The sequence below is a fragment of the Nasonia vitripennis genome, chromosome 2 (genome assembly GCF_009193385.2).
Source record: "Nasonia vitripennis strain AsymCx chromosome 2, Nvit_psr_1.1, whole genome shotgun sequence".
In the NCBI taxonomy this organism is placed as follows: Eukaryota; Metazoa; Arthropoda; class Insecta; order Hymenoptera; family Pteromalidae; genus Nasonia; species Nasonia vitripennis.
In genome coordinates this window covers 35350797-35377654 of record NC_045758.1, presented here as the reverse complement: position 1 = coordinate 35377654, position 26858 = coordinate 35350797, and the positions used below count along the sequence as shown (strand labels likewise).

Sequence of the window (26858 nt, the reverse complement as noted above, 5' to 3'; positions counted from 1 at the left end):
GACTTTTTGGATAAAAATGTCCAAACATTTTTTGTAATAATGAAATTAAGTATGAATTCTTCACTTGTCTGTAGCGCCCTCGAAACTAACACCTCCTACCGCCCTTTAATCTGAAAATCACCCAAAGAACTTTTTTTTTTTATTTTGTAGTAATTAACATGAACAAAATAAACAGCAGCAACCCCACTGCCAGCAGCAGCAGCAGTGGCAGCAGCAGCAGTGGCAGCAGCAGCAGTGGCAGCAGCAGAAGTGGCAGCAGCAGCAGTGGCAGCAACAGCAGTGGCAGCAGCAGTAGTGGCAGCAGCAGCAGCAGCAACAACAACAGCAGCAGCAGCAGCAGCAACAGTAGCAGTGGCAGCAGCAGAAGCCGCCAAGTTTCTGCGAAGAAGGCTAGGCTGAGGTATTTTTTCTTTTTTTTCCTTTTATATTTTAGTTACTAAAATCATATTTTTATTGTTTGCGATAGCCCTTCATTGCTGTACTCGCCGCTGCCCCGAACGCCAACATCCTCGTTGGAGAGGCCAATGACGCCACGAGCCGCGGTTACGCCACGGTCGTCGGTTCTCCAACCGGTTGTTGGCTCCAACGGCTGCTCCAGAGCTCGTCGTGGGGCGAGGCGAAACTTGGCCGCCGAGTATGTCGGCGACCAAGAGAACGTAGACCCGACAGCTCCACCAGAATTGTATGTTCAATAATATCTAACTCTCAAATATTTATATTATTATTTTACCTTTTATAAAGGTTTTTATAGGAGACTTTATTTTTTACAGATCACTATTTGATGAATTGGAGGAATTTTTGGTTCTTAGGAATGCGTAAGTTTTTCCTCTGATTTCCTTTTGTGTTTTGACTTATTAATTTAAATAAATATCTATCTCTAAATTGCAGGATCACAGCAGGAGGAGCACAGCAGGAGGAGCAGCAGCAACAACCGCAACACCTCGAACCACTACCACAACAGCAACAGCAATCACCAGAACAGCAACATCCACTACAACATCAACAACCACCACCACAACACCAACAACCACCACAACATATTCAACCACCACAACACCAACAACCACTACCACAACAGCAACAGCAATCACCACAACATCAACAACCACCACCACAACACCAACAACCACCACAACATATTCAACCACCACAACACCAACAATCACCACCACAACAGGAGCAGGCACAGCTGCAAGAGTAAGTGAATAGTTAATTCGTGTGTGTTGTCATCTTACTCTACTCTTTCCAAAGTTTCTTTTCAGTGACCAAGAAGAGCAGCTACCTCCCCCCTTACCTCCTCACCCGATACCGGAAGCGGTAGCGAATGGCTTCCGTGGACCGCAGAGGAGGTCTAGGGGAAAGTTTGCCCACAATCGGGACTTCATAAGGGAGTTAGAACCGATGCCGGATCTGGAAGGCTACCCGGTCGGCAACCTGAAATTTTGTACTGCTACACATGTGCGTAAAGCACTATATGTAGCAGCCAATTTTTTCAGGTTGACGGGCGGGCGGTTTCCTCGTCAGACAGACCGTATGCAAAAGTCATACCATGCGTGTCTACGCACCGTAGACAAGCATGTTTGCGAGATGGGGGCACAGAAGTTTTCCCTGTACGGTCTGTCTGTAGAGGAAGCCCAAGCCTTTTATGATGCGGCATATGGGAGCTACCTTATGAGGAAAAATGATCCTACCCGAAGGGGTAGACGACGATGAAGCTTTGTTGCACACATGCACGCACACACATACACATGCACGCACATACACATGCACATACATACGTTCCACATGCATACACACATACACACATACACACATATACACGCAAATACATACGTTCCACATGCGCATACACACACATGCACACACATATACACATACTTACATACACGCGGATACACACACACACACACACACACATACACACGTAGGATATTAATTTATTAATGTTGTTTTATGGTTAATAAAATTAGATTTTAATTAACGAATGATTTTTTATTCCCCCAGTACATAAAATCCCGTGGTGTGTAGGGCTCTAGGCGAAGGGACCACGTAAAAAACCCAACGCGCCGCGTCGATACCCCCTGGGTGGTGTGGAAATTCGACGTTTTCATAACTTGTTTTTTTTTTTGCGAGTCAGAAAATGGATTATATTAATTTATTTCTTCTTTATGTTCAACAACAGCAACAACAACGACAGCGGCAGCAAGAACAGCAGTAAGAAATGGAACAACCTATGTAAGTACATTACGATACGTGTGACTTAAATGGTTCTTTTTTACACGGCGCCGTGTAAAACTGAAAAATCAGCTTAAAAATTTGGGTGTATGTGCACTGTTTGGGTGTATTGTAACAAAAAAGTAATTTAGGAAACAGAAAACAACACGAGAGTTTTTTGAACTAGAGCGCCTGTTGGATAGAGTGCGTGCTGCGCTTTCCGTCGACGTTTTCGCGCGTGCATTAATTATCGCGGGAATCGAGAAAGTGGGGTAATCCACGGGGAAATTCAATCAATCAATCAATTTCCGGGAATTTCTCCACTTTTACCCAAAATAACCCACCTCGTAACCCAAAATATCTCATTGAGCTACCCAGTTTACCCATTTGGGGTAAAGTGGGTTGCCATTTGGGTTATTTGGGTAAACCCCAGTTTACCCATTTGGGGTAAACTGGGTCGTCGGGTGGGTAATTTTGGGATAATTCGTGGGTTATTTGGGTAAATTACCCAATGTCCCAATAACCCATTTTGGGTTATATACCGATATCTCGTAAAACTGGGTAGCTGAAACGCTAAATCTCGCGCAGGAGAACCGTTTTAGACGGTTCTAGAGCACTTTTAACCGATTATTCGTGAAGTTTTCAAATTGCTTCACTCAATTAAAAAGGGAGAAAAAGTATAAATGTTTCTTCATTTTCCGACAAATTTTCCGGATGTTCAAAAATTTTCACCGTTAGCCGACAAGATACATTCAAACATGTCGTTACCAGCTCTCACGACCAGGATGTCGGTGATAGGTACGTGGAATATTCGTATTGACGCACTGTATTATTATTATTAAGCGTTAATACGTATATTCCTTTGAGAGCCACCCTACCTACCTACCCGGACGCGAGAAACGAAATGACACTGATAGATGATGATTACTATAAATTGTCTACCTGCCCGTAACCAACCGAACCTACAAAGGATCTACGTGAAAAGCAACGTCGGCTGTGTTACCTTCGCGTAGACGCACCCTACTTTGAGACCTAATCGTTGTTCGATGAGGCCGATCTTGTCTCACGAGACCTATCTACAAGATCGTTGTCGCGTGACGATGATTGGCTGGCGTTACTCCGGTGATAAGAATTCGATGGTTATAGGCAGTGATTTCAAGATTCGCCTGGCCTGATCACCAAACTTCTTATCCCAGGAGGAACCCTAATGGTTCCAACCGGCGCTGCCCTGTCATCCCCGCCGCAACACCTCTTAACCTCCTAAGCTACGTTCGAGATAGAGCGGGCGTTGACGGGCCCTACCGACTCCATCCCTTCGCATACGTGGGGTGCCCTGGGCTTTGGCACTAAGAGATCCCACGTACACTTTCTAATGCCCTAGCTGTTTCGAGGCTCCATCTTGTTGTTGATGTTGTTTTCGTTTCCAGCAACAAAAACAACATCAACAACAAGAGCACCCCTTGCATGTCAAGCATCGTCGAAACGATAATTGTCATACTTTATATTATGTACTCTCAAAGAGAGGTACTTACCCATGATCCCGCGATGTCCTCTGGTCCTGCTGCTGGTCCTCGTCCTTGTCCTCTGGTCCTGGTCCTCCTCCTAGTCCACCGCTGCCACCGATGTCCCGCTGGTCCTTGATGATCCGGGTGGTCCGCCGCCTAGTCCTCGATGATGCTGCTGCTGCTTGCCGGAGCTACTTTGACCCAAGTTTCCGGGATTTTTCTGACTCGAGCAAGCTCCAGTTAATTCGCCCAAAATGAACCCAAGTCGTTAGAAAAATTGCCAAAAAATACAAAATTCATACGCTATACGCCTTGCACCTACCAACTTATCGACAATTTCTTCAGAAAGCTCGGGAAAAGTGCAGCAGCAATGACTTTGGCTGTATTTTCTACGCCCCCGACCATTGCCTCTTTGCAGAGCGAGACAGATACCGAGAGACAGAGAGAGAGAGAGAGAGAGAGAGAGAGAGAGAGAGAGAGAGAGAGAGAGATAAGCTGCCGCGCATTCTCGCGAAATTACACGCAATCGAGGCATTAGTGTAAACTTTCCGAACACGATTTTCCTATGGTTTTTCACCTTCGTCATTTTCCGCTCTCGTCAGGAACGAATGGTCGCAGAGTCGCCAGACATTTGTTTACCTACAAGCAAGCGATGAACACAAGATAAAGAAATTCATGAAATACAGCGTTGCTACATTAAGAAGTACTATAACGCACCTTCGGCTCTTGAGCGGCGTCCGTAATTCATTGCATTTCAGCCACATCGCTAACTACTGGCTGCCAATGGTCGTTCCTCCACCTGTGGTTGAGCAGACAGAGAGGGAAGACCTGCCAATTCTGCCGTATGTCTCGCAGAAGGGCCGCTTCGAATTCTGCCAAGCGCTCGGATGTGAACTTGATTGTCGATCTTATCAGCCTACCGATGCAGCTCGTCGGCTCCATGATCTCGCGGAGTAGCGCTTGAGCAAGTACCCGTCTTTCACGATCGATCCTTGCGCGCGAGTGGCCGTTGTGAGCCTGGAAGCGGAATTAACGTAATTGGTAATAGATCATATTTCGGCGGGAGTGATTATGAGAGATATAAACACTCACCACGAGTCGACGTATCGCAGCTTCGACGTTTGCTTCCTTGAAGGCCGTCTCGGGGTAGAGAGCGCCGATGACGCTCTCGGGAAAGCCCTGAAGCCGCCTAGCGCACCTGGCCAGCATGGTCCCATCAGCCGCACCGCTTGCGCGATCTCGTCGTCGGTAGTCGTCGGGGGCTCGGCTGCTAGTCGACGTAGATCGTTTATCATGTATGCGGTCATGATGGTGATCACCGCGTCCTTAATGAATGGAACGCGATGATGGCCTAGGTGCTCCACCCTTATCTGCGGCTGACGAACGTCCATCTTCTGCTCCAGACTGAGGGGCAGGTCCCTTCGAAACTGCACGATTCCTGCGCAGCGGGAGAAATAGGACGCGCCTTGTTTAAGGTTCCTCATTCTCTTCAGCACGCGTGTCTCTTGAATAACGGGCTGAGAGACGAGCTGCCCTGGTTGCACTACCCGCTGCCACATGTAATGCTGGTGGCCCCCTTTCTTTGTCAGAAGTGCAAGGGGGAACACCTCCACGTTGTCCTTAATCCAAGTTTTTAGCAATCTGACGAACGACTGGTTCCTCCGGCTCGACGGAATTTTCGCTGCCTGCGCCGTGAGAGCTCCCACCATTGTCGAGGGCTGCAGAATCGCATTCAGAACATCGGCCGCAGCACAATGCTCATCAATGCGTCGCCTGCACATTGCACCTCTCTCCTTGGCGTTGACAAAAAAGGCGTTGACGGTGTTCTCACGAAACGCCAAGAGGGGCTTTGGAACACTGACATCCGAATTAGGAACGGCGTGAAACCGTCGTCCGAGCGCACCCAGTAGCTTAAACAAAAACTGCAGCTTCTTCTCTTCCTCCGTCCTAACCGGCGACGCTTCAAGATCGTCCTCAAAGCATTTGAGGAGTATCTGCAGTGTCTGGACGATCTCCTTGGTCCCATGGGCCGCTTTCTTGCCCAAGGATACGTAATATTTAGCAAATTTGCTAATCCCACGTATCCCGGGCAAGTTGCTAAGCCTCCTTAGCGGCGGAAGAGGACGCCCGTAGTTGCGTGTACTTCTTGGTGGTCGTGGTCGACGTTGCGAGTGTCGTTGATGCCGCTGAACGTACCAGTAACGTGGCTGTTCTTCATCAACGACACCGACGAGACCATCTGAGTCATCGACGACGGACGCCAGATCTACCGGTACGAAAACCTCCCGACAGATGACAGCAGTCTTTATATTTCCGCAATTTCGGAGCTTTACGCTATAACCATAGTCATAATTCTCATATAACTGCGGATCTATAAAAACTTTGAGGCAGGTCTCCGCTTCGTGAAAACGCACCTGAAAGCAGTTGATATATTTATAATTGATTGGGTTTGATTGGGTAATTGGGTAATTGGCACTTACGACTTGTCTGCACGTCAGAGAAAGCTGGTCATTGGCGACGCTCTGAAACGCCTCCTCGAGGACACTGAGATGCCGGCCAACTGACTCCTGAACATAGTCTGGCCACTCTACGTTCAAGGCAACGATGCGCTGTTGGCTAATCAGTCGTTCAGTGCAGAAATTGAGGTCTCCCAAGCTATCTAGCTTGGCCCTCAACTCTTCAAACGGCGTCGCGGCCCACTGCTCCTCTACGCGCAAATCGACACCCTCCTTGAGCTTTTCGATAAAAGCCCGCATGTCGGCAAGCTGCCCCCTCGCATCGCGGTAAAGCCTGTTCAATTTTTTGAATTTCCTACAAAAGCTGCATTTTACGACGTAAATTAATTGTTATATATTCATTTTTATGAGCAACAGAAAACAAATTAGAGTGAAGAAATTGATGATCTTACGTCTGGGAATAGCCACCAGAAATAATGTAGGAAATTAAACGCCCCATTCGCTTCACCTTAATTAGGTGCGCGTTCGGATTGTACACTTGAACGTACGTAATACAGGGTTTCTCAAATTCGAACGCCGAATGGCATCTGAAAAATAAATAATGCACATCAAACAGACGTTACAACGAATTGATGGTCCGTAGAAAAAATACTTACGTAAATCGGGATAACCCCTGTACGTTGTACTTGGCGTACGTCGCGATGACGATTGGCTTCTTGATCTCGTCGCAGATCAGCTCCTCCTTGATGCGCGACACATCCACGAGGAGAGCTTTTCTGTCCGGCGAGTCAATATTTACGGACACATCCACCGTAAGTCGGAGGATGTGCGGGCTCCGTAAGTTTATCTGAAGCCTACCACTGAGCAGTCTCTCAGCGGCGTCCCCCAGCTGCTGCGTCCTCGTGTTCTGGATGCCGTGGACGGCAGAATAAAACAGGAGCCGCGCAATCCTGTTGACTGCCAGAAAATCCGACCTTTCGAGATTGGCGTTTACGTTGCCAGCAATAAAGGGCCAATCCTCGTGGTGGATTCTTATCCCACGAGCAGCATCGTCGACATCGAAATTCGCAATATTGTGCGCATCGCTTCTCGAGTGCCGACTCAGTCCTTCCGCGGATGTTCGCAGCACGTTTGTCATGAAGTGCTTATTCCGCACATGACCGACGGACGTTCCCTTGCGGACAGCGAACAAGACAAAGATCTTGCCAGAACCCATGCAGCCACCAAGCTTAAAGTGATACCAGCTATATAACTTAGTATTAAGTTCATGTAGCTTGCTCACGGCTCGGAGCTGCTTTTTGTTCTTATCCGGGAAGGACTTAACTCCACCGACGTGAAGATCGAGGACGTCGTTGAGTTCGAACGACGTCAATGACGAGGTCAAGACGTAGATCGAATCAATGTCCCTACGAAAATCCCTCTCCCTCAAGTACTCCCGAGTCACGGGTACGCCGTACAACTCGGGTAGCTCGTCCTCCTGTCTCTCCTCCGCCTTAAACGAATAGTTGCGTTATTGGGTTATGTTAAGTACAAGCTTACTTATACAGTGGGGGACAGAAGTCTCTCCTCTCGAGGGATGGGTGTTGATGGCGACGCCGGTGACAAGGGCGAAAGATGATGTGCTGGCGCATCATCGTCCTTGTCTACTACTGTTTCGGCTGGCTCGACTGGTTCTGCAGACGACGCAATCGACGAACTTCCAAGCAAGTCGGGCCATATGCTTACGTCAGAGTTCCTGGAAATGGATCACATTAGAAAAGCCTCAAATCGACGATTTGACGTCGACAAAGTTTCAAGACGAAAACAACGAACTTACCACGTCGGCGATGGTAGGTTTTTAGCGGAGATCGCTGGACCAGGCGACGACGACGACGACGACGGGGACGACGGGGACGGCACGGTAGCTCCTTCTGGCGATGCCGTCAATCTATGAATTGTAAGCTCTGGGAAAAGGGGCGCTGTGTAGAGCAGGACGGGAAGCCCAACGTCTGTTCCCTCCGGCGAGGGCAGCTCAGCGGCATTGAGCGAGCTAAGCCCATGAAGCCGATGAAGGAGATTGAGCGCGATCTGTCTCAGGCGATGAGAAATACCATTCGGCATCGTGATCGTAATTGTCATCATCCTGGTCATGTTCGTCGTCCGAAGAGATGACGCATACATCGCCATCGGTGGCGGAAGGAGTGGGCGATTCCGTAATCGATTCTTCATCTGACGAGATGACAACAACGTCATTGTCAGCGTCAGCATCCGTAGAACTAGGCGCTGAAATTATGGGGATTGGTTCTCCAAGCTGTTCGTCGGTAACGTCGACGACTGGAAATGCTGGCGTAGTTGCTCTACGTTGACGACTACGACGATTAGCACTGCGCTAATTATAAATAAATTTGGTTATAACATTTTTGATAAAGAAAGGATTTAAAAGAATGCAATGAGCAAAAACGAGGAAAAGCATGTTTATTTACCACAATATAGGCGAGAGAGGAGCTGAAAGTTCTCCTTGGTCTGCCATTTTTCTATCTAATGTTGAATCTAAAAATTATATTGAAATTAAATTTCATGAACAGTATAAAGATTCCTTTGGTTCAGTCATAATGAAATTATGCGGCACATTGTCGGAAAGCCCAGGACGCGCTCTGCCCAGCACTCGTCTCAATAGCCACACATTATTGGAAACTTACGTGTTGTTTTTCTGTCTCCTTGGAGCATGTTAGAAATACGTTTCAGACGATTCTGAATGGATCTAGCTTTTTTTGCCTAACAAAATTTCGAAAACATGACATCCTAACATCCCTTCCGGATCTTAGGACGACGGAAAATACGTCGATTTCGCCAGTTTCTGGATTTTTAAACTTGAAGAACCGCTACTTTTAGGGAGAATGCGTGCGAGTTACGGAGATTTTCAATAAATAAATTAACTAATTGTCAAGTATATTTATATTCGGTAAGCCCGAGTACTCGAACGTACAACTACTAACACATTCGAAGTTGGGTTCGTGTGGTAAAATTAGAGAAAGCCACTAAAATTTAACAGTAAGAGCTACTTGAAAAGGCAGCGCGCTCTTAGAGAGCTGCCGAAAGCTCAACGAAACGCTACGAGAAGTCGAGTTAAAGTTTAAGTAAATTCTAGTTTTCGTTACGGACTCGAGGTTGTTTCGAAAAATTAGCCTGCATCAGCAAGGTCTCTTCGCGGAAGAACATGAAATGAATAGCATGCGAGCGGATGCGATCCAAAGACAATAATATTTTTATTGATATGTACATACAGCAAATTTATTTACAAAATTGTTCGATTCTGAAAACCTCCTTATACACAGCTCGTTCATAGCTTATGTTATTTTAATTATTAGCAAAATACTACGTTACTTTTATTATACCGACGATTAGTACTGATATCTGTGGTCGATTATGATTATATTTTCTTTTATACCCTCGAGCGCATCGGACTCATTCAATGATAGAAAACATGACATTGGCTATTATTGATACTAGCAACGACGAATATAACCGTAGAGTTTGCGTAGGGCCCGTGGACGTACTGCTGCCGTCTCCGTGATGCATGGCTGCCGGATGCTCTTCTGCGCAAAAAGGAAATGTCGTGAGCATTCGAAAATTGCCAGAACAAGCAACACACCTGCTTACCCTTGACCACGTGTACTTTTATGCTGTTTGGATTGGCATTACTCGGCTGGCAGGTATAGATACCAGAATCGCTGGGCACCGCGCGCTGAATCATCAGTCGACTCGTGGTTTCCGGGCCCTTCTCCGTCACGAGGCTGATGCCTCCCCGCGGTGAGTCGAAATTGATTTCCTGCATAAACATGCGTAAATGTGAGCCAATTTCCGCAGCAAATTTCCGCAGCAAATTTTCGCAGCAAATTCTCGCAGCACCCACCTCTGTATTCAGACTCCAGGTCATTTTTGGCGGCGGCTCGGGAGCGTATCTCACGAGGCATGTGAGATTGATGGTGCTACCCTTGTTGACGAATAAATCCGGCGCACCGACAATGATGGTTTCTGGTTCTTTGAAAAAACGAGGACGATTTAGTGGCTACAAATATAAATAAATATAATAAATAAATATAATCATACGAATTCGACCTACCAACTATGGTGAGATAAACTGGGTGGCCGATGGGCGGTGTGGTGGAAATCTGGCATTCGTATATGCCAGAATCTTTGCGCTGTGGGTATCGAATCTTGAGTGTCCATTCCTCGGTATGCGGCGAATGGAGAGCTTCGAAGCGTTGGTCACTCGTATACGTATATCGTCCAACTGTCAGCAGGTGAATATCTCGATGCCTCACCCACGACACCTGCGCGAGAGAATCATGATAGTTACGTCCAAACATTCGACGATATGTTGTATCGCAGCTGTATGTACTCACTGTTCGGTTTCCCAGGTTTTTGACTTTGCACACGAGATGCACAGTCTTGCCGACTAATCCGGTAAAGTTCGATGCCATCGCCGTATCGAAATGCGGCCCTGTGCCAGGTGTGGGCCATTCCTCCAAAAAATCCGTGCGAAAGTTTCGCAGACTGCTGGCGGATGCAACTGCGCGAAATATAGACGGTCAGTCAGACATGAATTTATAAAAATGTTCCTTCAAACTACTCACCAAAACAAACTATAATGGTAACGAGGACTTTGACGAAGCCAAAAGTAGACATCGCTCTTCTTCCGAGTACCTTGTAATGGACGAATCGTTTAATCGCATTCATCAACTCTTTTCATTTTGCCCTACCCCTTTTTTCGCTTCATTTCGTTTCATGACGACTCGATGAATTATTTTTACTATTTTACTCGGTTTTTATAGGGAATCAAAGCCGTGAGTTGACCCCTCCATCGCGCACTCTGATCTATATACATTGACCCAGAATCAGTTTTGATCGCGGGCGCGCGCGCGCAACAGCGCCACTTTCTCGTGCATATTTATTATTATTTTTATTATTTTTATTATTTTTATTATTTTTATTATTTTTATTATTTCTATTATTCACGCACTATTATTATGGTTTAGCGTCTTCTGGCACTTGCTTGATTCGCTGCTCCGATAGCGTTGTTCGGGGTGGATATACCCTGGCAAAGGGGTAGAAGGAGAGGAACGGGATGGGATGGGGCGACGCGACGTTCTTTAATTAGTCGTGCGAAGAGGAAGCTGCGTAGAAAACGCGCGAGGTAATCGGGAAAGGTTCAACACCGCCGGCGGCTTCGAAGACAGCCGAGGGACTGTGGCATTGCGCGCAAACGCGCAGGAGCAACAAACGCTGCCCCACCGCTGCTGCTCCGTGCAAGCTCGATACGCGACGGGAGCTGCGGTGCTGCGCCAAGTGCTGCCATATTCGAGCTTGCGCACAGCGATGCAGCTCCTCTGCTGCGCAAACAGCCCCCTCGAGCTCGCGCCCTGGAAATCGTGTATATATATATATATATATATATATATAAACGTATATAAACGTATGTATATATTTGTTTGCTTTCTGTTGTCGGCTTTGACTTTCACCGCGAATCAACGGCTCGGTTAACGGTAGTTTTATTATTATGCAATGTGGGAGGATAAAAATGTCAACTCTGAGAAAGTACAAGGCAGCAAAAACACGGCGAACAAACTGCATAATAAGATAGAGGATCGCGGCCGGCAGCAGCTATGCGCGTATACTTTCACGGAGACCCCCTCCCTGCACCTCTTACTGGCTGTTCCGCTCTCTTCTTTGGGCTTTCGAGAACGCCTGTTGCCCTGCGAGAATAGCGTGGAGGATCAGTATAGCGCTGGCGCGCACACACCGTCTTCGTCCGTAACAGATTTCGCGATCATGTCGTCCTCCCGGCTCACCGAGTTCTATGACAAACGCGAGATCCTCTTGACAGGAGTGACTAGCGAGCTCGGGAGTAATTTGCTCGAAAAGCTGCTCAGATCGTTTCCAGATGTTAAAGTGCACGTGGTACTCAGATCTCGAAACGGAATGAATCAGACCGATCGCGTGAAGAAAAGACTTTACGGCTCAGCTGGGTACGTGTTAAAACGAGGCGCATTGCAAAACATGTTTCAGCTTAAACTTTGTGCATACGCGCAGGTATGAGCGATTACGCCAGGACGGGGCCAATGCGATGGATCGGCTCGAGGTTTACGAGGGCAACCTGCTCTATGACGAGTTAGGCCTAACTAGCCAAGTCCAGGAGGCACTGGTCAACGTGAGTATTGCCTTTCACGCGGCCGGACCATTGGAGAAACTTCTCGAGTTCTGCAGCAGCAGTCGACACTTGTCCAATTTGCAAGCGGTCGTCGTGGCCGCCGATATATTCAGGTCAATTAATTGTTTTAATTAATTGTCAATTAATTTAATAGCGCACACGTAGACACGCTTGGACTTAAATAATAATAAAAGACCGCGCAAACACACAGATGTGCAGAGGACCAAGTACTCGAGAGCGGAACTATGGACGGCGAGCCTACTGCCTTCCGCCTAATGCAGACTACTGCTCGGCGACATCTGCCATTGTGCTGTGTTCGATTTCCGGCACTGGGACCGGCGTATCGAGAACCAATGCCAGGTTTCCTCAACGCGCTTACAGGAGCGACGGCTTTGATGGTAGGAGCAGGCCACATGCTCGGCCGCTCAGATCTACCTGCCGAAATCATTCCTATGGACATAGCTACCAATACGCTCATCGCTGCCGCTTGGGACTTGGAAAAACAGTTGGTTACAAACATTAAATGGAAATATATAATATACTTTCACCATTCGTCGCGCGCGCACACGCACGCGCACACGCACGCGCACACACACACACAGATCTGCGTATACTTTCTATTTCAGTACATGATTTCTCTCCGAGCGCGCTCTGCAGCGCCGTTTATATATGTTTTCCATTTTTCAGCATCATGCCCGATGGAATAGCTGTTTATAATGCCTCGACAATCAATTGTACTTGGGCTGAGCTCGTCAAGAAAGGTGACCGAGCAAGCCAAAAATTTCCATATCCATCCTTTAGTGTGCGAGGCATAACGTCCTCAGCCTTCTTACATTGGATTATTGTCCTTCTTTTCGAGTGGCTCCCATCTCTCTTGTGCGACGCCATACTCTACGTATTTGCTCGAAAGCAAAGGTGAGATTACTATACAACTATACCAGGCTACATAATCAACTTTTTACGCAAAGTCCATTTGCCCGGATCGAAAACGATAATGATGCCGCTGATGAAGCAAGTGTTTGACAAAAAAGTTAATGAAGATCCACAATTTTTCAGGCTCACAGCGGAACACGCTCGGATTCGTAAGGTGCTGAAAAGCTTTGAACCCGTGGTTTCGCGTCCACTGACGGTGCAGCGTCGGAAAATAAACGATATACAAAACAGCTTATCAATTCAAGATCAAGAATCCTTTTCTCTACGAGCCGACAACATTGACATCGAAGCGTATGTATTGTGTGCTGCTGCAGCAACGAGAAAATATTGCGTCGACGAGGGCAATTTAAATTTTAATCTTAAGATCGTGACGTTCTTTATGCCGACTGTTTTAGCTATTTTTGTTTTGAGTTTGAGCTATTACTATTGTTTTTTACTCTAGCGTTGTAAATTGTTTTTCTTAGCCTTCATCAATGAGGATAAATACGCATAGTGAATCTGGGTGTACAGTTTAATATATATATATATATATACAGATAAAGTTTGCAAGAAATGTACAAAATTGTGTAATAGAAACGAGTACGGCGGCCATACCCCTACTCCTTTTCCTGTTTTCCACTGGCAAACAGCCAAGTTCTAACTATTTATAATTATTTTCCAAAGTGCCATTTCAAGGATATGTATACGTTACAAAGTTTGTCAGTTATTAAAAAGTTGGTCAAAAATTAGTGATGGGCGCATTACTTACTGGTGGTGGGGGGCTCCGATCTATAGGCATATACCTATATATAATATAGTGTGCTCTACACTTTCTACAGAAGTAGCCAGCATGCGGCGCTGCTATACTTCAGGGGCTGGCTCCGGTCGTCCTCGTCGTCGATATCCGTAGCAGTCGAGCGCTGAAGCTCGAACATAAGTGACATCCGCGATGTGCATACATACACAGATCTCTCGAAAGTACGCATCTAGAAACGTAAGCGTGCTGTTTTATTTGTTTGATTTTGTACTCAATCCTCAGTGTTAACTCTGAGCTGTGCAATGGACTGCTGCAATCGCAGGTATAACGAAATCATCAAAAATTAAAAAAGACATTGTGATGTGCTGGCGAAGAAAAATTAAAAATGGGCAATTTATACATGCGATGATAATCACTATCGTGTATGCGGCTGCTATGCGTAGTGAGTATAGCCTCTCTCTCTCTCTCTCTCTCGCTCTCTCTCGCTCTCTCAAAAGATATTGATTCGGCGGGTGCGCGCGCGCGCTAAAACAAGTTTGCTATACCGACATGATTTCCAGAAGCAGCAGCAGAAACGTATCGCAATTTCGAAACGGATTTCCTGCAGGAATTGCCAACGCCAGAATCTGGCCCGTATTTCGAGACAAAGGGATCTGCAGCACTCAATGTTACAGGTCTTGTCGGTAAGACCGTGCACTTGGTCTGCAGGGTGAAAAATCTTGGCAATCGTACGGTAAGTCAATTGCATTGACAAACAGCTTTTATACAAGGCAAAATGTTGGCAACTACAAGTTATGGCTTATTTATATATAGGTTTCCTGGATAAGGCATCGCGACATTCACTTACTTACAGTTGGTCGTTACACATATACCAGTGATCAGCGTTTCGAAGCGCTTCATGCACCGCACAGCGAAGAATGGACTCTTCGGATACGATACCCACAACGTAAAGATAGTGGAACTTATGAGTGTCAGATATCGACAACGCCCCCAATAGGCCATCCCGTATCTCTGACCATCGTTGGTAAATAAATAAATTCATTTTCGCGTTCAAACTTTGTTGTCATTGAAGCTACAGTGTGCGCGCGTTATCTCTCCGTAGAACCTATTACAGAAATCGCCGGCGCCACGGATCTTTTCATCAACAGAGGTAGCACTATCAATCTCACTTGCTTGGTGAAAAACGCGCCTGAACCACCCATCACGATGATTTGGAGTCACAATCGACAGGCGATAAATTTTGACTCTCCTAGAGGGGGCATTAGCTTAATTACGGAAAAGGGGCCCGTAACTTCCAGCCGTTTACTCATTCAAAAGGCGATCCAAAAAGATTCTGGGCTATACACTTGCACTCCAAGTAACGCCCATCCCAACAGCGTGAGGGTGCATATATTAAATGGTAAACAAAAATTGTACTAATCTTCTTGATCCATGAGTTATAGATTTAAACCATTGATTTGCATGATATAGAAGAACATCCGGCTGCAATGCATCACGGGACGGCCGGTGACAAGATATCGAGCGACTTAATACTTCTGGAGGCCCTCTTACTTGGAATGCTTTCACAAATGCAGTGCCCAAGAGGGTATTGATCATATCAATTGCATCTCACGCACGCGATATTTTCTACTGCCTAATAGAAATTATTGACTTTGTAAATATTTTACGAAAAAGCGCATAGCGATTATGTGTTGATAAATAAAATTATTTCAATTGATAGCTTTCGGTCAACCACTTACTCGAATAATCCCCCCCCCCCTCTTGTTACACAATAAAGGCAAAATTCAGGTCAATTTTTTTCAATCTTCTTTGCTTTAATTCTGAGATATATATATATTTAGTACATCTTTTTGTTCGATGAAATTTTTTTCTGTTTGTATTAGGGTGTGACAAGCAGGACTTTAATTTTAAAAAAAATTAGCTTGTATATAAAACTATTCTGTGGAATATAGGTTGTAGATTATATCGTACAAAATACTTTATATACAATGAAAGACTATTTAATTTGACATGTAAATATATATTCAGTTCTTGAAACGTTGCGATTGAAAAGTATTGAATTTAAAAAGCACAAAAGGTTACATAGACAACGTGTAAAACAAACAGTTTTACAATTATTATACATCAGCGTGTGTGTGTGTGTGTGTGTGTGTGTGGATTTTGTACAGGTTCTTCATAATTGTACCATCAATGCCACTAAACAACTATAATATACAAGGCTCATACTTGATACATTCTTAAATTATAGAAACTTTGGAATTACACATCTTACAAAGATTCGTTAAATGACTGGGTGATGATTCTTTCAACGCACATGAAATCATACATCATAGGTAATATTATACATAATTTTACTACTTAAAGACGACGAAGAATATGAGAAAAGATTTATCCTAACATATGTATGTTTTTTATAAATTTACAAATCTTGTATGGTATTGTATTGTGAATGTCACACTATTCAACGAAAACGAACAATTCGAATAAACACGTAAACGAGCACACACTGTCAATTTGTTGTTATTGTTGTTGAATAGGCAAGAATTTACTGGGTATTTGAGTTTTGATTGTATAAAACTAGTATATAAAACTAGTAGTATATTGAGTAGTATACAGCCTTTAAAAAGGCCAAGTCTTGCTTATTAGACAAGATACAATCTTCCAACGTCCGAGGGACAATACATGCTGATCAACCAAACGATATTATACACGAGCCATAACCAAACTAAAAATTAGAGTGCAACTAATCCTTAGATTAGATTTACTATGCTAGAAATACGCGCAAGTCACAAAAAGATATAGATAGATACATTTTTGTGACTCCTTTTTTTAATACATTGTATAAATGGAATCCGTCAGATCTTTGTTTTAGCTTTAGTTTGTTCACGCTCTCTTTCTTTTTTTTTACCTTTGTTTTCATCAGCATGTATCGTCGGCAAGTAGTCATTCTGAATGATTTTTTATGCGGAATGTATGGATTCGGAAATGACGACACATTTGACGTACCTGCAAAAAAGCATAATTTATTTATTGTTCGATAGCACCAACACGCATAAGAATAATTCAAGCAATACTCACAACACATGTTCCATAATGTACGTGAGCTGCTAAGGCGATCGCAGCGAGTATGTACATGAGTTGCAATTCTAATTTTGGTATGATGTAGGCAAAAACTGCTGTACCAGCAACAGGAACGAGTATCCACGGTAGTATTTCGCACCTAGTGTTGCTCATTTGTGCCACTATCAAACGACACTGAAAATGTTATATTAAACGTTACAAATTCATCGGATACTCGTTGTTTTGGAAGCAAAGTAAAAGGCATTTACACATATATTGGAGAATATAGTTCCAACAGCAAAGTAAATAATTCTCGGATCTGCATAGATTATTTTATTAGGAGAATAAATCACCCAGGTGGTGGCAATCGCAAAGAGAATTGTTAATGGTATTAGTGGTCTCAGCGCTTCTGGCAAAGTCCGCATTTTTCCAGTTTTGTCTCTATACGATCTAGTGTGGAGATTGAAAGAGAAAAAAAGTACAATAAATACAATACAAAGATTTCCGTAATAAACTCCGTAACTCACTTGTAAATATTCCATAGTACAACTGGTAAATTTGATACAAGTGCACTGACATAAAGGAGCATTTCAAACATTGAACCGGCTGAAAGTCCACCTGGTAAATCAAATTTCCATGCCGCATGTCCAGCAAAACTTGTTAAAATGAAGACCACTATGGTTGCCACCATTGATGCGTCGTATCCCCATGGCAAGAAAAGCACTCCTGTGTTGTACTTTTCCCAATGACTGAGATAAAAATTGACAAATACATTCCACAATATAAAGTACATTCTTAAAGGTGACACACTATGTTCAGTCCTTCCAAACACAGAGTACATGCAACTGGTTATTAACATGGCAGTCCAGCTATCGAGACCATGATCAAACAATTCTCCTAGAGGGCCAGATGTTTGAGTTCTTCTCGCTTGTTTCCCATCAATTCCATCTAAAATATGGGTTCCATGGCTGGATTAATTATGTCCCAAAACCTACGATGATAAGCTTATACCAGCAGTAGCGACGTACCTAGTGTGTAGGCCATAAATATATTGAATGCGGCGAGAGCAAAAATCCATTTTGGAATGGCAGGATATTGCGTCTGATCGTCACTCGAGGCAAAGAAATAGTAATCGTACCTTGAGAATATGACAAAATTCACAACAGTAAATAGGAAGCCTGAAAAGGTCAATGCGTTTGGAGCAACCCATTTTGGACAAAACTGTAAGAGAAGAAAGGGTTTTGCAATTAGAAAATTACAACAGGATTAAAAGCACGCAAGCGTTTACCTGAACTACTTTGTTCCAGAATGGGTGCATAACATAAATGCTGAGCGGGCTCGTGTCTAGCGAGCTGTACTGGAAAAAAAAGAGATTTAAATGCTTGTGTTGAATTTGTTATGCACCATGAGCCTAACTTACTTTATAGTTTTCGAAGCCTGCCAGGTGCTCCTGTGACAAATACTCAACTTCCAGGCGCATCTTGGCTATAACAGGAAATGATTCCCTCTATATTTATATATATATATATATATATATATATATATATATATATAAATAGTAAAGTGCTAATCATGCGTTCACATGCGTTGTCGCGGTTGGTGAGTAGTCTTTTGCTTCCGCGGCGTCATTCGCGCGCGATGAACCTCGCGTGTTCTCCCTTCCCCGCCCCTCTCTCACGCTTGCACTACTTACTTATACAAGTATTATGTTCAGTATAGCAGGATAAGCGCAGTGGTTGTCAGAAACGCGGCAAATCCACGAGTTTCTGATGACTGGCCTACGCGGACACCTGCGCACGCCTGCAGCGCGATGATGTCGCAAGGCCTATATTCGGCAACTACTGCTCTCCACTATAATACAAAAATATTCAGTACATTGGTGGCTCGCGCGCGAACTTGAGATATTTTTTAGGTTACAAAGATAGGAAAGAGTATCACAGTCTATACAAGCACCGACACAGCACTATCTGGATACTGCTGATGCAGGCACCGCACAGTCTGCCTGCTGGCCTGCACTAAGTATATTGATTACTGGCTGCCGTCGGGTCGGTCGGGGCTCTCCGGGGGACTCACTAACTCGTCTATCGGGGGCCGACCCGAATCCGATCAGAATACTGAATATAAGTAATAAGTATCAGATCAGTTCTGTTGCGAATGTTGCGATGCCACCGCCGCCTGTGAGCACTGAGCCGGCGCGGCGGCGCGAAAGCCGCAGACTCGCGCGAGTTTAAGTTATATATATAGGTAGGTACCTATATAATAATAAGTATATATTGTCGTCATCGTCAATGCACACTGCACAGTCTTGTCTTGGTCGCACGCCGCGGTATCCATTATCGTCGTATTAACAAAAACCATGTCGACATTCTTTCGTATGCTACTCGTAAACAGGGCAAGTTCCTCTCGCGCGACGTCGACCCACCTCAAGTTTCACGTTAATTATTTGCCCAAGCGCAGCCTACTCGTGGCGAGCCGTTGCTCCGAATGTAGATGTAAGGTTAGAATTTTTCTGTGAAACTCTTTCATCTCGATATACACTCAACAAAAATTTCTTGTGCTTGATATATATATATATATATCAATGATTTTGGCGTTTATTATGCATACAGGCTTTCCAGCACCAGCGAACAAGTTACAATGCACAAACTTCATTAAGAGCGATAAGCAGCAGCAATGATAATGGAAAGCAAGTCATTTATACAGGACTGTTGTGCAGTAATATACGCAGAATCAAGCTCTTTTCACTTTCTACTTCAATCATTGGCTTGGCTGTTCAACCTGTTGTTTATCAAAAAGCTCTTTTGGCTGGTACTACAACCAAGTTCACGTTACCAGCATTTGCCTTGATTGGTCTGTTGGCTCTTGCGACTCCTCCACTGCTGCATATAATTACAAAGAGATATGTACTCAGTGTTGAATACGATGCCACAAAAGACATGTATACAGCGACAACTTATAATTTGTTGTGCATTCGGAAAAAAATTGAATTTACTCCAGAGGATGTTACAATACCAACAGTCCTTGGAATGTTTACAACATGCGCTATAAGAGGAAAACCTGTGTTTTTAGATGCTAAAAGTTTTACAGATCAAAGTCACTATAAAAGGATTATGGGCTATGACAAGCCGGTAGATCTTCTAGTTGACAAAGATGTAAATAGTAATGAAAATTGTTCCAAGAAAATCAATTAAACGAAAAATGTACCTACTTCTCTCGTAGTCGCTTTATTACATTTTACTGTACATTCACCTGCTGTTTTATTTATATATATATATATATATATATATATATATATAATAAGCTTCTGCTTTTATGATTACAAAATATTTACATTATGTTTCTCTTCTGCTGCTGTTACGGATAATCACAGATTTAAGCTGGCAAAAGATCAAAGTCATCTGAGACATGTACCATTGGCACATGAACATCTTCTATTTGAGGGGTAGCTTTAAATTCACAGAGTCCAACTTCCTTTAATTTCCATTCCCAGTCCATGCGTTGAACAGCATGTAAAGATTCCGCTTCGTTGTGGTGTCTCAGCAACATTGCTTCCTGAAATGCGAAAAAAATTACGTTATTTACACTCCTAACAGACTGCTGTATTATGCATCAGAGATAATAATACAAACCTTAATTTTCTCCCATTTGTCATCAACGTCTTGAAGCCAGCTTAGAAATAACCTTCCGTTATATCTACTTCTTGCATTTCTATCTTTTTCCTCCTGCTCTGGTGTAATGACATTATAAACCTCTTCATCTTTAAGAATTGTACAAACAGAAAAAGGAAGTGACTGATTGGCAAGAGCTCTAGCTGCTCTGCCATGAACCCTAAGAATTTCCTGTTCCACTGACAAGACTAGTTTTTCCTTCTCCACGACATGCTGCATTCTTAATCTATAGCGTTCTTTTTCTTGTTCAACGTAAAGTTCTTTCATCGCCGCCGACGATAAATTTACTGGTGGATTGATATTTGGTTCTTTATTGGCATTGCCAGCCAGCACATAAGTGCATCGATTCATCAAGTAATCCTTGAATCCTTGTGGAGGTTTAGGTTGAACTGGAAATAGGCCTTTTCTCCTTCGCTCGATCTAATTCAGGTCACGCAACAAATCAAGTAAATTTGATGTTAAACGAAAAAAATAAAAAATAATGATCAAATAGCTTGCCTGTTTTCGTATGTTTAAGAATAATTGATAGCAATTAGTGATTGGCTGATCATGCGGATGAATTTCCTGTCCTCCTGCACTGCTGCATGTTCCACTAGTTTCGCTAGTCTCGTTTGCAGATGAAGTTGCTGCTGCTGCTGCGGCGGCGGCGGCGGCAGCAGCAGCAGCAGCCGCTGCTGCTTGCTGCGATTCTTTGCTCGACTTTATTTTTCTTTTTCTAGGATGCAGTTCGACGACAGGAGTGTTTTGCGTCGAGCTGTTTGATATTTCACTGCCACTCTCTTTTTTTGTGCTAGTTTCCAAACTTTCTTCTTTCTTTACGTCCTGTACTGCTGCAGTCTTGTCACTCTTTTCCGTCGTCGTCGAGTTTTCTCGACTCGATGCTGATGCTGACGATGAAGTCGTTGATGATAGCGATGATGATTGTTTGACTGGGGGACTATTTTGAATTGTTGAATCTGTTAATGCAGATTTGCCAGAGTCAGCTACCAATGAAACACCGCCTGATTCTGGCGTTGGCGAATGATGTCTGCTCTGCTGCTGCTGCTGCGGTGACGCATTATTTGAACGGTCTGCATTAGTCGGCAACGGCGAAGAATTCGAACAACTTCCATTATTACTAGTACTATTTGTACCACCGTTACCACCTCCACCACTACCACCACCATTACCCCGATGTGAACTTCTAAGAACACGTTGATGATGTGCCGCTGCTGCTGTTGATCGTGACGACTCGGCGGCGGTATCCAAAACACCACTAAAGTCTTTCTTTTCATCACTTTTTGACGGGATTGCGCCGCCGCCGCCGCCGCCGCCGCTATTATCTAGTGGACTAGAAATCACTGCAGCAGACATGCTTTGATCTTTATCCATGGAATCATTGCTGTTGTTTGAACTTGCCACGACGTAAGGCAGCTGATGATGGCCGCGATTCAACGTGTTTTTACCATTTCTATTGCTACCCTGATGATGATGTTCCTGATGCTCTAAAGTTGCACTTTGTGGAATGACTATCTTTAGAGGTGGTACTTTTGGCGCTGCAGAATTGCTGCAATCCATATTTTTTGAGCGCTCGTCTTCGCCATCCGAATCGGCGGCCGCCGTCACCGCTGAAGGCTTTGGACTATTAGCACTGACCGAACCACTCGGACTCTTACGTTCAGCATTTGCTCCAGCAACCTGCTGCTGCTTTCCTGCTGCTGCTGCTGCTGCTGCAGACTTCGCACACTATTTGGCATTTAAAATCATTTGCAAACTTTAATGCGTGCTTTATTAACAGAGATACATAATTAATGAATACTATGATTAGAGACTCACTTTATCATTAGTTGATCCAGGATTGTTCCTACCAGCAGTTTGTCTGCTGCCAGCCTTTGTCGCAGCAGCACTACACCCGCCGACTGACGTCGACTCTTTATTACTGCTCAACTGTTCAGAATTGTCTTTTTTTTTACGCTTTCGCACTTCTTCTTCCTGATCGTCTCCTCCTTGACCACCACCACCAGTGGACTCACTCTCAAAGGCACGCTTTGTCGATGTAGAAGAACTAGTAGCTGAAACTGCTGAAGCTGGTGACTTGACCAGCATCGGCTCATCATTCATGGCTGCTGTTGGCGCCACTACTCCCACAGAGGCAGATGGCGATTCTAAAAGAGTACCAGCAGCAGTACCAGACGACGATGAGTTAGACAAAGAGCCAGGAGCGTTTCCAGCGGTTGCACTCAAAGGAGGAAGAACTGTCGAGGGGCTTGTAGTAGTAGTAGAACCTACTGTAAATAATAATTTAATGATTAATAATAACATATCAAGAATGTACTTGACGGTTTTAAATATTTCTTACTTGAGCAGCACATAGCCCCATTAGCAGCCTGGACACTAGCACTGATATTTTGACTTTGCGCATTATTAGAGCCTGCAGAGCAAGCTGTGAGAGACAAAGAGGACATGTTAACGTCCTTGGATTCCTTTCCATCAGCAGCAGGGTTGGGATTGGGTGAAGAGCTTGATCCTCTGACGGGAGTTGCTTCTTTCGAACTTTTAAACTCGTAAACGTCTCCGCTGTCGGCCGACGACGACGAGGAGGATGACGAATTAACGTTATTATTGGTACTTGCTTGCTGACTGCTGCTGCCAACGGATCCTGCACTTATACTGGTACAAATCGCACCACTGGTCGTCGTACTAGAGGTCGAGGTTATACTTGACGATTTTAATGCCGACGTCGACGATGCTTCCATTTGATTCGTACTCATCTGCAATGCGCAAGCGTAATTTTTATTATTTTTAATTATATTAACCCTCTCTTGTGTAATTGTAATATAAGCTTCTTGCACTTGAGTAAATCTATATTCACCATTGATACAACAGCTGATGATCCAGCAGACGACTGCCGCGACGAAGAGGAGGTTGGTGCGTTAGCCCCTGTCGTTGTTGGAGATACAGCCCTTGAACCCAACACAGCTCCTACTCCTCCTTTCTTATCATCCCTCGCGGCACGTACTTGATTTAGCCTGAGCGTCACGCGAGGCGAGTTGCTGCTACCACTATTGTTGTTACTAGTGTTTGCACTGATAGTCCCAGCAGCAGTATTAATACTGCCACTGTTTGCCACAGTTTGTTGTTGCTGCTGCTGCTGCTGCTGCTGATGTGTACTGCTACTACTACCTCCACCCGTGGCTTGTCTGTCCACCACTACTATATTCGAGCAGAAAACAAAGCGTCGCTATAATATGTACCTATATGCTGATTGCTGCCTCCCCGCTCCCTTTCTCCATTTACACTCTATATGTATACGCGCACTTATTGTCGGTAGATACTAGATAGCCCCCCCCTCTCTTATTAAAATTCATTGGTGTTGCGTCGATTCGTTGGTACTTTATTTTAATAATAATACCTTTGTTTTGCGGCGGAGTTCTGCGCATCTCATAGGAAGCTCCGAATATTTCGTCTTTTTGCTCTTGCACTGACGACAATTGACGCTGACGCAGCGACGATGTCGACGATGCAGACGAGCGGCTGCTGGAGACGTTGTCTTGATCCTGCTGCTGCTGTTGCAGCTGGAGCGAAATTACGGTGGCAGCGCACTCTGCGGGCGAGCCTGCGGCTGTCGGGCTCTCTGCTCCGCTGGCCGTCTTCACCTGCTGACGATGCACCTCCTCTTCCGGAGTCGGTGAAGAACTAGATCTAGCAAAATCTGCGAAGCAAAAAAAAGCCAAATAAGTCTCGCCCTTTTTTTATCTTATATACTTATACTAAGGCAGCCAAGCCGAGACCTCTGAGCTGATACGATCAAGTAGATACAAATGCGAATATTTAACCTCAAAGGTGGACAACCCGAAATGGCGTCCTCGGCAGCGGATACGCGCCATAGCTTATACTGCGGGGCTACTATATGTATATACATATATGTTATTGTATAATGTGGGTACAAACATACATTCTATACATGAAATACAATGTTTTCTTTTCGCGAAGACTTACTTATCTAGGTTTTTTTCTCTGCTATATACATGACACGTAAGGATATAATCTCGCCAGAGCTCGGCCGACGCTGCTAAGTACTACAGCACACGTTTATTACTAACTGTACTGTACTGTATCCGTATGGCGTATGCGTCGGCCGTCGGCGTCGAGTCCAGTCGAGAGTAAGTAGAGACCCTTAGAGACTCGAAAGCTGCGTCATCTCTTGTGACGCTGTGCAACTATGAGTGCAACGGAAATCAGCTGATCTGATGATCTGATGCTACTATGAGGAGTGAGGGCTGAGTCGAGTATATAAGCCACCGTTGCCCCTACTCCCCCGTCCGCATATATCCTGCCCGACAGTTCGGCTGCGACTCTATATCATATACCGATATACGCGGTCTAATAACTATTTACTTGCACGCACATATATATACACATATATATCCATACATGAGTACAACTACACGCTAATCTAATTTATAGTAATGCGTATATTACCGCTCTGCTCCTTTGAATTACTGATGTAGTCATTCGCATTGAGTAGATCAGTATTTTTGTTTGACCAACGGCTTTTAGAGAGCTTTTGCTGCTGCGACGGCGACGATCTAGCGTTGCTCAAAGGAATATTGCTCTCAGATCTACTACTTACAGCGGCACCGGATGAAGCTCGAAAACGATTGTTCTCGTTGCTCTTTCCTTCATCAGCTGATAATAATAAAAAATAATGTGATGCATATATAACTTAGTTATAAGTAGGTTTATAAGATCATGATGGAGCGCGCGAATTCATGTGTGCTGGAGGGGGTCGATCCGAAAATGAAAGAGAGAGAGAGAGAGAGAGAGCGTTGATTTTTTGTTAGAAAACTATACTTAAAAGTATACTCACCTGATGTCATCTCCTGCTGAGGGTGAGAAGTCATTTGCAGGAGAAGTGCGAGTTGTTGACGCTCGGACATCCGCGCTGGGTAACCGCGGAAGCGACTGTTACCGCCTGCGGGCATTCCGTCGTTCTCAGCTGAACATCTGACACGTGCAGCGCGCAACAACAGAATTACTGTACCGCGGTGCACTCGCGGCAGTTGTAGCTGAGAAAACCGCACTTTTTTCAAACAACTTGGCGGTATGGATAATCTTGGTAAATCTTTGGACACTCTGTGCGCCAAGTACGATATACGATTGCGAGCTTATAGCTAGTCTCCTGCAGCACTCTGCAATCCGCGATCAACACTCATGACGAATATAACCTTAAATCGCGGAACACAGAAGCTGCGACGGCTGCCGCTGCTATAGCTAATACTGTTTTTGTTGTTGTTGTTGTTGCTGCTGCTGCTGCTGCTGCTGAGACTGATGCTGGTTCCGCGCGCCATTTTGACCTACGGAGCAGTAGAGAGTATATATATAAATATATATATACACACACACACCTATAGGTAGCAGCAAGAAGCGCGCACGACGCAAGTCGCAAACAGCTGCGCATAGGTATAGGCCGTATACCCCTATTATAACTACTCTATAACTACTCTTTCCCTATAGCTCAGCGTCCAGCAGCATATGTACAAAGCTTTTGGATATATGTCATAACTTCTGTCCTATATTATAAGGAATAGGGGCTGCTAGTAGTTCTTTCATGGTCCGCTTCTTTCTCTCTCATCCCCTCTCTGTCTCTCTCAAACGCCTGTATTGCCGGCGCAGACGGAAGACAAGTGCAGTTTTTCGCAATACCTGCGCGGCTGTGGCTATAAGTACAAGTGTGATAAACACGGCCGCCGTTTTTTGCACTATGCAGTATGGAGCGCGTGCACCTTCAACTGCACAGGCTTCGACTACGTCGGTAATGTTATACGAGACTTACACCGAGAGTGCGACAAAGACGGTGTGTCGCATCAAAGTGCGCATGCCAGCATTGCCGCGAACGACGCACATTGCGGAGAACATAATGCGACTGAACTCAGACAGCAAAATCAACATGAATTCTTCAAATAAAAATATAAGATAAAAATATTTTCTTTCGTCTACGCAATATTTTACCCCAAATATATATATATATAGGCGTGTTTAATTAGACATAAAAAAGGTTGTTTGATTTTTTTAAACCATTCTTTATTGTAATCAATTAAATTTTCTAACTAGGGC

At 44.5% G+C, this 26858-nt stretch overlaps 8 protein-coding genes across 20 annotated transcripts; 4 read left to right on the top strand and 4 right to left on the bottom strand.

The window, feature by feature from the left end:
• Positions 1-23: 23 nt before the first annotated feature.
• On the top strand, positions 24-1867 carry LOC116416391 (uncharacterized protein DDB_G0283357-like). Of its 2 annotated transcripts, none has more exons than XM_031924764.2 (5): positions 24-400; positions 467-682; positions 771-815; positions 889-1197; positions 1252-1457. In XM_031924764.2, exons 1-5 carry the CDS (start codon positions 159-161, stop codon positions 1319-1321), a joined length of 882 nt encoding a protein of 293 aa, XP_031780624.1. In that variant the 5' UTR covers positions 24-158; the 3' UTR covers positions 1322-1457. The 2 variants fall into 2 exon arrangements, with proteins under 2 accessions (XP_031780624.1, XP_031780623.1); XM_031924763.2 differs by having other exon boundaries at positions 29-400; positions 1263-1867.
• A 1880-nt stretch (positions 1868-3747) lies between these two features.
• Positions 3748-8813, bottom strand: LOC116416388. The gene is made up of 9 exons (XM_031924751.1): positions 8638-8813; positions 7992-8543; positions 6832-7910; positions 6628-6762; positions 6200-6539; positions 4812-6133; positions 4437-4736; positions 4042-4358; positions 3748-3953 (listed from the first exon to the last, which is right to left on the bottom strand). Exons 3-7 carry the CDS (start codon positions 7389-7391, stop codon positions 4631-4633), a joined length of 2463 nt encoding a protein of 820 aa, XP_031780611.1. The 5' UTR covers positions 7392-7910; positions 7992-8543; positions 8638-8813; the 3' UTR covers positions 3748-3953; positions 4042-4358; positions 4437-4630.
• A 583-nt stretch (positions 8814-9396) lies between these two features.
• On the bottom strand, positions 9397-11476 carry LOC100114703 (zwei Ig domain protein zig-8). Its single transcript, XM_001599587.6, has 6 exons — positions 10792-11476; positions 10561-10727; positions 10278-10488; positions 10068-10195; positions 9815-9983; positions 9397-9750 (listed from the first exon to the last, which is right to left on the bottom strand). Exons 1-6 carry the CDS (start codon positions 10892-10894, stop codon positions 9620-9622), a joined length of 909 nt encoding a protein of 302 aa, XP_001599637.2. The 5' UTR covers positions 10895-11476; the 3' UTR covers positions 9397-9619.
• Positions 11477-11669: 193 nt separating this feature from the next.
• Positions 11670-14026, top strand: LOC100679544 (fatty acyl-CoA reductase 1). The gene is made up of 5 exons (XM_003426693.5): positions 11670-12183; positions 12248-12478; positions 12577-12870; positions 13053-13280; positions 13422-14026. Exons 1-5 carry the CDS (start codon positions 11720-11722, stop codon positions 13738-13740), a joined length of 1536 nt encoding a protein of 511 aa, XP_003426741.3. The 5' UTR covers positions 11670-11719; the 3' UTR covers positions 13741-14026.
• Positions 14027-14098: 72 nt separating this feature from the next.
• Positions 14099-15753, top strand: LOC100114743 (zwei Ig domain protein zig-8). The gene is made up of 5 exons (XM_001599616.5): positions 14099-14476; positions 14595-14767; positions 14848-15058; positions 15137-15433; positions 15505-15753. Exons 1-5 carry the CDS (start codon positions 14395-14397, stop codon positions 15624-15626), a joined length of 885 nt encoding a protein of 294 aa, XP_001599666.2. The 5' UTR covers positions 14099-14394; the 3' UTR covers positions 15627-15753.
• A 265-nt stretch (positions 15754-16018) lies between these two features.
• Positions 16019-19280, bottom strand: LOC100114778 (ethanolaminephosphotransferase 1). Of its 5 annotated transcripts, none has more exons than XM_031924784.2 (9): positions 19033-19280; positions 18788-18945; positions 18515-18579; positions 18383-18446; positions 18123-18315; positions 17622-18042; positions 17364-17544; positions 17113-17289; positions 16019-17040 (listed from the first exon to the last, which is right to left on the bottom strand). In XM_031924784.2, the coding sequence occupies exons 4-9, from the start codon at positions 18410-18412 to the stop codon at positions 16978-16980; spliced, it is 1065 nt and encodes a 354-aa protein (XP_031780644.1). In that variant the 5' UTR covers positions 18413-18446; positions 18515-18579; positions 18788-18945; positions 19033-19280; the 3' UTR covers positions 16019-16977. The 5 variants fall into 5 exon arrangements, with proteins under 5 accessions (XP_031780644.1, XP_031780642.1, XP_008207711.2 ...); XM_031924782.2 differs by having other exon boundaries at positions 18383-18451; positions 19052-19280; XM_008209489.4 differs by having other exon boundaries at positions 18383-18451; positions 19033-19277.
• Positions 19107-20301, top strand: LOC100679640 (transmembrane protein 70 homolog, mitochondrial). The gene is made up of 2 exons (XM_003426695.5): positions 19107-19591; positions 19704-20301. The coding sequence occupies exons 1-2, from the start codon at positions 19451-19453 to the stop codon at positions 20283-20285; spliced, it is 723 nt and encodes a 240-aa protein (XP_003426743.1). The 5' UTR covers positions 19107-19450; the 3' UTR covers positions 20286-20301.
• LOC100114856 (serine-rich adhesin for platelets) lies at positions 20282-26816 on the bottom strand. 8 transcript variants are annotated; one of them, XM_032597591.1, is made up of 10 exons: positions 25612-26105; positions 25224-25430; positions 24845-25098; positions 24154-24453; positions 23614-23951; positions 23101-23512; positions 22578-23029; positions 21261-22487; positions 20724-21182; positions 20282-20646 (listed from the first exon to the last, which is right to left on the bottom strand). In XM_032597591.1, the coding sequence occupies exons 4-10, from the start codon at positions 24179-24181 to the stop codon at positions 20467-20469; spliced, it is 3096 nt and encodes a 1031-aa protein (XP_032453482.1). In that variant the 5' UTR covers positions 24182-24453; positions 24845-25098; positions 25224-25430; positions 25612-26105; the 3' UTR covers positions 20282-20466. The 8 variants fall into 8 exon arrangements, with proteins under 8 accessions (XP_032453482.1, XP_031780630.1, XP_031780631.1 ...); XM_031924770.2 differs by lacking the exon at positions 24845-25098 and having other exon boundaries at positions 23614-23954; positions 25612-26816; XM_031924771.2 differs by lacking the exon at positions 24845-25098 and having other exon boundaries at positions 25612-26816.
• Positions 26817-26858: the final 42 nt, after the last annotated feature.